This window comes from Odocoileus virginianus, chromosome 7, assembly GCF_023699985.2.
Source record: "Odocoileus virginianus isolate 20LAN1187 ecotype Illinois chromosome 7, Ovbor_1.2, whole genome shotgun sequence".
NCBI lineage: Eukaryota > Metazoa > Chordata > Mammalia > Artiodactyla > Cervidae > Odocoileus > Odocoileus virginianus.
In genome coordinates, this window is record NC_069680.1 from 63,079,378 (window position 1) to 63,091,247 (window position 11,870).

General features: G+C 38.5%; 1 protein-coding gene across 4 annotated transcripts in view; it reads right to left on the reverse strand.

The window, feature by feature from the left end:
• Positions 1-11,692, reverse strand: part of CFAP70 (cilia and flagella associated protein 70) — an 80,822-nt gene extending 69,130 nt beyond the window's left edge. For 3 of the 4 annotated variants that reach the window (XM_020894935.2, XM_020894946.2, XM_020894915.2), the window contains exons 1-5: positions 11,589-11,692; positions 9,797-9,899; positions 8,711-8,900; positions 4,941-5,039; positions 4,703-4,782 (exon numbers count right to left, since the gene is read on the reverse strand). In XM_020894935.2, the coding sequence (XP_020750594.2) occupies positions 4,703-4,782; positions 4,941-5,039; positions 8,711-8,900; positions 9,797-9,859 (432 nt within the window). In that variant the 5' untranslated portion in view covers positions 9,860-9,899; positions 11,589-11,692. Of the gene's footprint in view, positions 1-4,702; positions 4,783-4,940; positions 5,040-8,710; positions 8,901-9,796; positions 9,900-11,284; positions 11,542-11,588 lie in introns of those variants that run through there. The other variant, XM_020894925.2, reaches the window with a different exon arrangement.
• Positions 11,693-11,870: the final 178 nt, after the last annotated feature.

Sequence of the window (11,870 nt, forward strand, 5' to 3'; positions counted from 1 at the left end):
TGGAAAACTCAGCAGTGGCCACAGGACTGGAAAAGGTCAGTTTTCATTCCAATCCCTAAGAAAGGCAATGCCAAAGAATGCTCAAACTACCGCACAATTGCACTCATCTCACACGCTGGTAAAGTGATGCTCAAAATTCTCCAAGCCAGGCTTCAGCAATACGTGAACCATGAACTTCCAGATGTTCAAGCTGGTTTTAGAAAAGGCAGAGGAACCAGAGATCCAATTGCCAACATCCGCTGGATCATCAAAAAAGCAAGAGAGTTCCAGAAAAACATCTAATTTTTTGACTATGCCAAAGCCTTTGACTGTATGGATCACAATAAACTGTGGAAAATTCTGAAAGAGATGGGAATAGCAGCCCACCTGACCTGCCTCTTGAGAAACCTGTATGCATGTCAAGAAGCAAGAGTTAGAACTGGACATGGAACAGACTGGTTCCAAATAGGAAAAGGAATATGTCAAGGCTGTATATTGTCACCCTGCTTATTTAACTTATATGCAGAGTACATCATGAGAAATACTGGGCTGGATGAAGCACAAGCTGGAATCAAGATTGCTGGGAGAAATATCAATAACCTCAGATACGCAGATGACACCACCCTTTTGGCAGAAAGTGAAGAACTAAAGAGCCTCTTGATGAAAGTAAAAGAGGAGAGTGAAAAAGTTGGCTTAAAGCTCAACATTCAGAAAACTAAGATCATGGCATCCAGTCCCATCACTTCACGGCAAACAGATGGGGAAACAGTGGAAACAGTGGCTGACTTTATTTTTCTGGCCTCCAAAATCACTGCAGATGGTGATTGCAGCTATGAAATTAAATGACGCTTACTCTTGGAAGGAAAGTTATGACCAACCTAGACAGCATATTAGAAAGCAGAGACATTACTTTATCATCAAAGGTCTGTCTAGTCAAGGCTATGGTTTTTCCAGTGGTCATGTATGGATGTGAGAGTTGGACTATTAAGAAAGCTGAGGGCTGAAGAATTGATGCTTTTGAACTGTGGTGTTGGAGAAGACTCTTTAGAGTTCCTTGGACTGCAAGGAGATCCAGCCAGTTCATCCTAAAGGAGATCAGTCCTAGGTATTCATTGGAAGGACTGATGCTGAAGCTGAAACTCCAATACTTTGGCCACTTGATGCGAAGAGCTGACTCATTTGAAAAGACCCTGATGCTGGGAAAGATTGGGGGCAGGAGGAGAAGGGACGACAGAGGATGAGATGGTTGGATGGCTTTACCGAATCAATGGCCATGGGTTTGGGTGGACTCCGGGAGTTGGTGATGGATACAGAGGCCTGGCGTGCTGCAGTTCATGGGGTCGCAAAGAGTGGGACATGACTGGACGACTGAACTGACTGACCAAGATTTGACTTTAGTAATATATCCAAGTAGGGCAGACAAGACAGCAAGTGTTTTTAATGAGAAGAGAAAAGAATTTGTTCATTTTCATTTTATTTCTTGGGAATCAACATTAATAAGAATAATTAATTTTCCTGTTAAAGAATTAAATATCCTACTAATGAGAAATTCCCAAGTTGTATCTTCAACAGAAATCCTGATTTGGCAAATGTAGTGCTTTTTAATAAATCTTATTTTTAAATACACACATATACACCCACATATAGAGAGGGAGATATACATATATGTATCTCTGACACTTTCACACAGGATACAATAAAAAGTAAGTTTAAAATGTATATTAATTGCTAATTATATGCCAGGCACTTCACTGAAGCACTACAAATATAAAAAAGACATAGCCCCCCTCATCATAGAATTTGTTATAATTCCATAATTATGACAAATGCTATAATAGAAACCTGTACAAAATACTTTAGACAAGGAGCACCAAGAAAGAAAGAGTATAATTAACTATTGAGGTGGGGAGGAGGAAAAGATGGTTGACAGATGAATTGACTTTTATGAGATGAATCAGAGTTTGCAATATGGATGAGCAGATGCAGGAAAAAAAAATAATTCTGGACAAAAAGAAGAGTTTATATAAAAGGAACTGAAAGAACGCAGTATATCCAATTCAGGTGTAAGTAAGTAGTTCAGGGTTTTAGAACATAGCACAAGGAAAGAAGGGCTGAGAGATACTGAAGAAGTGGCAGGTACCTATTATAAAGATTGTTGCATGTCTGCTCAGGAATTTGGAACCTAACTTGTAAGCAGTGAGTGAATTCATGAATTGCACAGTGCTAAGCACTGTGGGGAAGTGGAGAAGGCAATGGCACCCTACTCCAATACTCTTGCCTGGAAAATCCCATGGATGGAGGAGCCTGGTAGGCTGCAGTCCATGGGTTCGCGGAGAGTCGTACACAACTGAGCGACTTCACTTTCACTTTTCACTTTCATGCACTGGAGAAGGAAATGGCAGCCCACTCCAGTGTTCTTGCCTGGAGAATCCCAGGGACAGTGGAGACTGGTGGGCTGCCCTTTATGGGGTCGCACAGAGTCAGACACAAGTGAAGCGACTTAGCAGCAGCAGCAGCAGCAGCAAGCAGGGGAAAAGATGAGATCATATTTACTTTTAAGTCACTCTGCAAGCAGTGGGAAGGCAAAACTGGAGGGAAGCAAAAGCAGTTACAAGTCTACTTGTAATGTTCCAGGTGAGAGATTATAAGGTGATAAAGTGTAAGAATAAAGCTAAGAAGAGAGAGTCCAAAGCCATTGAGGAGATAGAAAAGGCTGAATTTGGTGGAGGGCCAATTTGCAGATTAGTATGAGAGTCCAGGTGAGCAGTCATGGAAGTAATATAGATTTTATATATGTCCTATGATTTATGAATGAGTGATGTCACTACCCAAAATAAAATAAAAGGAAGATGCTAAGTTCAGTTTTAAAATGTTGAGTGGAATTTCATTATAGAGAAATCAGTAGGTAATTGTAAAGTCTGACATTCTGAAATTCAGGAGAGGGTCTGAGCTGGAGCTGCTGAATTAGAAGTCTTCAGCATACTGGGACTGTTAAATTCATGGTAGATACCCTTCCCCACAAATTTACGGATGATAGCCCTCCCTTAGGAGTTGAACACAGACTAAGAAAAGAAGGTGACCAAGGACAGAACCTTCATACTAAGCAACAGAGAAATGAAAGAGAGGTGCTTCAATGGTGAGTCAGATGGTAAAGAATCTGCCTGCAGTGCAAGAGCCTTGGGTTCAATCCCTGGGTCGGGAAGATCCCCTGAAGTAGGGAATGGCAACCCTCTCCAGCATTCTTGCCTGGGAAATCCCATGGACAGAGGAGTCTGGTGGGCTACAGTTCATGGGGCTGCAAAAAGTCAGACATGACTTAGTAACAGCCACCACCACCACCAGGGGAAAGAGATGCAATGCAGGAACCTAAGAAGGTATAGTCAGTGAGCTAGAAATCAGAATACCAAAGGGAGGGAAGATTTTTAAGAAAGAGAGACATTGGAGAATGTGGTGTCTCTGATCAATATGGCTCTGAGAAGATAAGTGAAATGTCCCTCAGGTTTCTAATTTGTATTACTGAATATGACAAGGAATACCAGATGATAAATTGAAGTCTCCTTTTCAAGGACAGGTTTATATCATTTTAGTCTCTGAGTCTTGAAAAAACTAGTATATATGTTAATATATAGAATCAATGAGAACTCATGTCATATATTTTTTTCTTGAGTATGTGAAACAATTAAACACAGGAATATTATGAGCAGAGGTCATGAGGAATGACAAATCATTTGACTAACTTTTCTCCTACAGTGATTTAAAGGAAATCAACAGTACAGAGGCTGGGACACTGGACCAAGGAAGGCAAACTGAGCTCAAATATCTATCTCTTTCCAGCATATGAAATGACAGAAAGATACTAAATGATTATCCTTATCATCAATAAAACAATAATGCTATAACAGCCCAAGAACAAGAAATGCCACCACTGGACTACACAGTTTTAGGAATCCTTGAAAGACAGAAAGCAAATTAAATCAGATCTACCAAAAAAACCCTGGAAAAAAACAATCACATCCTACAATAAGAGGAGAGAGTCACAGCAGATGTAGGAGTGGATCGTGGCAGAATCCACAAGAATCAGGAAGGGCCCTCCTCCATTGTTGAATAGGGAACTGCATTCAGAATAGTTGGGACAGTTAGGCCTTTCTCTCTCCTTTACTTGTGCAAAACAGAAGACAGCTGTGGTATCTGCTGAAGAGTGAGTGTACCTGCACAAGAGCGGTAAAAGCAGTGCCTCAAGAAGCTGCTGATGCCCGGAGAAACTGTGAAACAAAGCCCAGAACACAGCTTGGTAGCGCAGCCTACCAATTCATGCGTCCCCTCTTCCAGGGGTCAGGGGCAGGCTACCATGACAAAAACTGTTAGGTGCGTTCATGTACTATTTAATTTAACCCATCAGGACATAGTTAAAGAGGTATTTTTACGGTTAAACCTTCCCTACATATACCCCTGGGCAAAGTAACAGATAAGTACTCTGCGTCCATACACTCCACCCATCATTTAATCACACTGGTGGCCATAACTTTCGATGTGTGGACTATGAGCTCCTAAGGTAAGACTCTGCCTTATTTATCTTTGTTTCCCAGAACCTAGCCCTATGTGTGCCTGTGAAAAGAAGGAAAGAAGGTGCCTGACGAATTAGACTCAACTAAATTGAACCTTAAGAGCAGACAGGCTTGACTGAACATCAGACTGAAATGTTGAGAGTTAAAACTCTGATTACCTTAACACCTGATCGAAAAGGTTCTATGGGCGAACCTGGCACAGGGTGCAGCGGTACCATTGTTTCAAACGAACTTTCTCCTGCGAAAAGAAGCCCAAGTCAAGCCAAAAAAGGAAGGGTTCTGCAGAGACAGCTGTGCTCATCTTTTCAAATTCATTGAGGGTGATTTTTGTACTTCTCTGGAACTAAGTTTTATGCGCTTTGTTATTTCTGCTGTTGAGCAAATCACACATCTGACCTTCCAGTAGAGGAAGAAGGTCCACCACAGCTTGACCAAGAACCATGGTCTTCTCCTCCTTCTGTTTCTTTTCCTTTGGTAAAACTTCAGTCACTGTTACTAGAAAAATCAAAGAAATGAGAACATGTCTAACTCACAAATCAGATAACCAAGGTGCAACAAACAAAACACTGTCAAAGAAAATCAAGTTAAGAGAAATGAACTGGAAACTCAAGAAGGCACCATTATTAGTGACTTCCAGTGGGAGATACTGGATCTTCTCAGTGACGTATTAAACTTTTTTCCATGCCAATTATTTTTAAAAAGGATTTTACATCATAATCATGTACACACATAAGTATAAATTTACTGATACATATGATTATAACAAAGTTTCACGTAATATTCATCCTTACTAGCTCCAAATCCTTAGGTATTTTCTATTCTGTTTCATGTATAAGAAATTACTGGTCATGACTCCCTCAGTCAATATTCAGAAAGACTAAAAATCACCATCTGTAGTTTGAAAAGCACTGTTCCAGATCTTCCCATATTGCCTAGCATAGGACTCAGCACACCTTGGAGTAATTTATAGAGCATGCAAGGTATGTACTAGGTTTTTCACTGCAGCATCATTCCTTGTATGTGTTAATATTTATTATGAAAAATTCCAAATATGTAAAAATGGGTAGCACAGATGGTAAAGAATCTGCCTGCAATGCGGGAGACCCAGGTTCAATTCCTGGGTTGGGAAGATCCCCTGGAGAAGGAAACGGCAACCCACTCCAGTATTCTTACCTGGAAAATCCCATGGACAGAGGAGCCTGGTGGGCTACAGCCCATGGGGTCGCAAAGAGTTGGATGTGACTAACACACACACAGAATAATGAATATCCCTATAACCATCATGGAGGTTTAACAATAGTTAGCATATATTTGCTTCATGTTTGTGGAAATACTTCCAAGTAAGTTACAGACATCTTTACATTTTACTCCCAAATATTAAAGTATACAAATCCAAAATACAGTACTTTCCTACATAACCACAACACCTCTATCACATCTAGTAAATCTGCATAACAGCATTAAACATAACGCCTTAATACATCTAATGCCCAGTCTACATCTAACATTTCTCAACTGCCCCAAAATTTATTCTGTAGCTGGTTTGCGTCAAAGGACACACGTTGCAATTGGCTGTCCTGCTTCTTCATGTTCTTTTCATTTACAACCATCCCTCCTCCCACATACGTTTTTTTAATATGGCACTGCTTTCTTGAAGACATCAGGACAGTTATAGAAAGTACCTCACCTCTGGATTCATCTTTTTTCATTCTCATGGTATTTGTTTCTCAATCCTTGTTTCCTCTAAATTTAGGTTCCTCTGTCAACATTTTTGGCAAAGTTAATACAATTTGGTAACATACTTGCCTAAATGTTACATTATTAGACTCTGTGATCTTGCTAATTATGAAAATAGAATCTCTGCTTAATTTTATTTCTGGTATTAAAGTGAGATTGAACATTTTCCACATGTTTAAGGGTAAGTTATGTTTCTTTATCTGTGAAATTTTTGTATCTCTTTCATATGCTTTGTGCATTTTTCCATTAGGTTCTAGGTGTTTTCTTAATTGGTATATAGGAGCTCTTTAAAGGGAAAGTACAGAACAGAATTGCAAATGGTATCTCAGTTTGTGATATCTTATAGTTGCTTATGTAAAATGTATTTTGTTTTCCTTCTGTGGCTTCTGCATGGGCAGAATACTTAGAAAGGCTTCACTACTCTATTTAATTATGGTACATAATTTAATTTTGTACACACATTTTACCCATCTATAATTTATAACTGAAAAAGATACATACTTCAAAAAATTCAAAAAAGACACATTATCCCTGTTCATAGTAGCACTATTCACAATAGCCAAGACATGGACACAACGACTGATGAATGGATGAGGAGGATACATATACACACACACACACATAATGGAATACCAGTCATCCGTAATGAAGACTGAAATAAGGCCATTTGGAGCAACATGGATGCAACCAGAGATTACAATACTAAGTGAAGTAAGTCAGAAAAAGAAAGACAAATACCATATCATATCACTTATATGTGGAAACTAAAATATGGCACAAAAAGTGGATATATATGTATGTGTAACTGACTCTTTGCTGTATGGCAGTAACTAACTAACACAACATTGTAAATCAACTATACTCCAATAAAGACTTCTTAAATTAAAAAAGTCCTCATAAATCAAATTATAGTATATCCTAATATGAACACTCGAAATGACAATTCTAATTTAAACATATCTCAAGGCTACTGATGTTAACAATAAAAAAGACAAAACAAAACAAAAATAAATAAAATATGGCACAAACGAACCTATCCATAAAACAGAAACAGACTCACAGACACAGACAACAGACTTGTGGTTGCCAAGGCAAAGTGGGTGAGGGAGAGGAATGGGCTGGGAGTTTGAGGTTAATAAGTCAGACTAGCAAGTTTAGAATGGATAAACCACAAGGTTCTACTGTATCAAACAGGGAACTGTATCTAATCTCCTGGGATAAACCATAATGGAAAAGAATATTAAACAAGAATGCATATATGTCTGTAACTGAGTCACTTTGTTGTACAGTAGAAATCAGCACATTATAAATCAACTGTACTTCAATAAAAATAAATAAATAAAAATTTAAAAATCACACTATCAAAAAAAAAGGATATGGGTTAAAACAAAATAAAACAAAAAAAGACTTAGCCTAGAATATAGGTTTAGGGACAAAGTGTTTCAGAGATAATATTACGTAGCTAGAAACTGTAAAAGTGTGAATATAGAAACTATTCATTTATTTATCCATTCATTCTTTCAACAAATATTTTTGAGCCCTTTTATATCCCAGATATTTCTAGGTGCTAGAAATTCTGAAATAAGATACAGTCTGATTTCAAAGTGTCTCCTCTAACACGGAAGATAGTTAAAAACTGCTCTACAGTATGGTGAATATACAGAAGTACAGATAGCGTTGCCAGATGCCCAATTAAATATGAATTCCAGATAAAGAACAAATAATTTTTAAGTGTAAATATGTCTCAAATAGCTTTTTGCTTTGTTTTTTCCCCCTAAATCTGACAGCCCTAAATATAAGAATACAAAGGAAAAGCTTCCAAACCAGCTTAGGAGATCAATGCTGCGAAGTCCAGTTATATGTCTATTCATTTATGCCCATGGATTTATTTGAGGATTATCTTCATTCTTGTTTGACTGTTAACAGAACTTATTAGTTACTAAATATTTATTAAATAATATCTTTAGGGAAATTAAAATGAGTTGTACACATGAATAGATGAAATTATCTATATATCATTGGTCTTGCTTTCAAATTTGGGGCTCTTTTTTTTTTCATAAAAGAGTATGTTTACTTCTTTCTATGTTATTGCTTACTGCTTCTTCAAAATTGAATAAATTCTCTTTTTTTTTTTGGATCATGCATGTGTTTTATTATCAACTACTGGAAAGAATAAAGCCAATTTGGAAAAAATTTTCAAATCATTTTAAAAAGTCCAGTTACATGTCAAAAGATCTTTAATACAAACTGATTAAAATTAGCAGGTCATGGTGACAGCTGCCAGAACCAGGTAAGACTCAAATTATTCTGTGTTATTCCTAGATTAAAAAGGTTAAAATGTGTTCATCTCTCCCACCAAGAGGTACTAAATACCTCAGAATACCCTGAACACTCACATAACTAATGTATTTAGAATCACAAGGACTTACAGAACACAGGTTTGTGGGCGAGGTCATCTAAAGTGATTCCTCCTCCTTCAGGACTGAACTCAAAGCTGCAAGTGAAGTTGTATTTTGCAGTTCCTTCTGGAGAAACAGTAACTTTTGCAGAGTCTCCCAGGACCACTTGATTGAATTCTGCACGAATAAAGGTAACTGAAGCATCTCCTTTAAAACCTTTCTGTTGACAGAAACATACTTTACAATTATATTCAAATAGAGAATTTTCCCACATGTCTGGCAACCCATTGTGACTTAAACTGACACATTTTAAACGTTTTTCTAATAAGCTATACCACAAATACAAATGGGGGAAGTAGAAAGTCATTAGCTGCAAAGCTGCAGCTAAATGCAATATTCTATTTAAAGGCCATTAAGTTGGAAGTTTTGAAAAATAAGTTATTGTGTTTATATGATTATAAAAGCACAGTAGGAAATTTTTTATGACTTTATTTTTAATTGGAGTGGAAGTTTTGAAAAAGTGAAGAAAGCACATAAAAAACCGAACTACCCATAATAATATATTTTCTAGTGTTTCGCTGTTATGTAGATATATATATACACACATTTATATATACCTTTAAAATAGAGATCATTTATTATATCCTGTTTTGGAATAAGCTGTTTGACTTCATTGTACTGAATATTTTGACATTTCATTATTCTTGTAAAGTTTAATAGTTATACTGTAGTTTCATCAAATGAAATTAATCACAAGAGAAGCTCTGGAAGAATTCAGATCCTTTTCAGGAGAAAGGAACTGCTGTTTAGGAAAATGAAAACCAGCTGTTTTACCCTCATTAAGTTTAGTATTTAAATTGCCAGATATTTTATACACATTAACATGACTTGCAGATTATGACCGACAATAATGAACACTGAGAAGGAAGTGTAAAGCCAAGGGATTTGGTGGGACAGAAATACGCAGAACCCCATTCCTCCTGTTAATGTTCCCAACACATTCTTCCCCAAGCCACAATAGGATGACTGACAGGGAGACATGAGACTAAAGACAAAAGTACTTTCAAGAAGAACGAATAAAGTAGGGACTTCCAGAATTCCCAAAAATAACTTTACCAAGTCATATCCCTCTGTCACAGTGATCTGCACAGGTCTGCCTGTTGATGACACCTGCTCCATATCGGCACCTGGGCAAAGTCTCTCTGGTCTTCTTTGAGCTCTGTGAACATAATAAGTGAACCTGTTTCCTTAGTAAGCATGCCACAGCTGCACAACTGTCCACATTACATCATAACCAATACCGGGTAAAACCCAGGGAAATGTTTTACTCCAGTACTGCTTTGTGCAAGACCGGCAGTGCTCTAGGGCACTAGTCACAAGGATGACTCTGCTGAGCAGTGCTAAAAAATTGTCCTGACACATGTAACTACCCATTAAGAACAAATTATGACAAGGCAAAGAGGGTAGGAATGCCATCACCCCACCTCCCATTCCCCACATCCTTCACAGTGTTTTTGGTAGCTTTCTTTTTTTTCTGATGTGCAAGACTCCCCTCAAGGGTTATTTAATCTCTCAGTTTTAGAAAAACATATTTTGATAACAAGAAAGAAGCAACCGTACAGAATGTTAGCCCACTGAAAAAAGTTCTGACATATGTCTTATTTAGTCAAAGATATTTTCAAATGATTTTACAACACTAAGAACACAATTTCAAAAATAAATTGGACAGATGTTAAGGGGGAAAAAAGGTCATATTTTCTGACTCAATTAAAAATGGAACTTAATGCAATTCTAAGATTTTCATAGGAGATACTTTGTGTCTAAGCTGGTGGTACAAAAAAACAAAAAAATACGTTGCTGTCCCCAAGCTTTGTAAGTATTCTGCCTCTTTCTAACAACTCGCTCATTTTCCGTTACCTACAAGTCTCAGATCACTTGTGAAACGTCATGTCTCCAGGCTAACTTAGGGCCTAAGTGGCCTTGACAAGTTTCTTATCAAGTTTACATTTGAAATGATCTTGTACATAAAGTCTTTTTTTTTTTTTTTCAATAGCAGTACACGAATTAGGCCTTCACTAGCCTGACCCTGGAGAAATGCCTGACTTTCCTGGGCCTTAGTGTCGCCTTCTGTAAAACGGATAATATAACCTGATCTGTTACACATTTGTTGTGAATATCCACTAAAATAGTAAAACTGCTTAATCAATGAAGCACTGCACAAAAGCTGTTGACAGGCACTACTTGAGTGCTACTGAATGCTCAATTACTCCTTTAAAGACAAGTAATCTGCCACACATTTCTGCAGCCCCTGAGTGCCTGGCATCATGCCTTGTCCGCAAGAGTCATTAGCAGCATATTTGTTAAACGATGAGTGCAAGAAATCTGGCCAGCTAAAAGTTATAGTCAAGGCAGTCAGGTGGGTGCTCCTGTTGCCACTGACAAGGCACGCATTTCTTGTTATCTGCTCACAAGTTTCAGGAGGGGAAGTCAGATTAGAAATAGGTTAGATGCACTACACTAAATCTATACTACAATCTTAAAATTTTTAATATAATAAAAAAATTTTAAATAGCTAAAAACAACAACGAAAAAGGAACAGTTTACATGAAAGATGATGTTACTGGCGGTGGTCTGGGGACAGAAGCCCAGTGTGCGCTTGTGGGGGAATCTCGGCGCAAACCGGGAAGTGGGTTCTGAGTGTGGCTTTGGGTGGGAGGCCTGAGCCTGGCGAGAGAGTCGGGGGCCTAGCGGGTTCGGCAGTTTTCAGGTCTGTACGCGAGTACAGTGGGGCAGGGATGTGGCCTGTGGGTTAGGCTGAAGAAGAGACTAAGGTAACGCGGTGTGGCCGCAGGGTTGGAGTGGTGAGCCCGAAAAGAGACGATTTTCTAAGGAGTAATATCAGTCTTACCTAACAGCCGCAGAAGCGTTTTTCGCAACTATAGCAACCAATTACCTCTCGCGATAACTCTGCCTCCGCGATCACCACAAGTTGATCCCAAGACTCGCGATAACATTGCCCCGGGGTAGAAAGAAGGATGCGGGCGCCCGGTGAGATTCTGCGCGTGCGCCCTGGAAACCTTGCGCCTGAGCCACAACCTCCGTGTCCGGCTGTGGTTTCCTATTTTCATAGATGCCACTTTCCCTTACCCAAAGTGTTGGCTAAGTACAAAGTTTTCCACTTTCGAGTTTG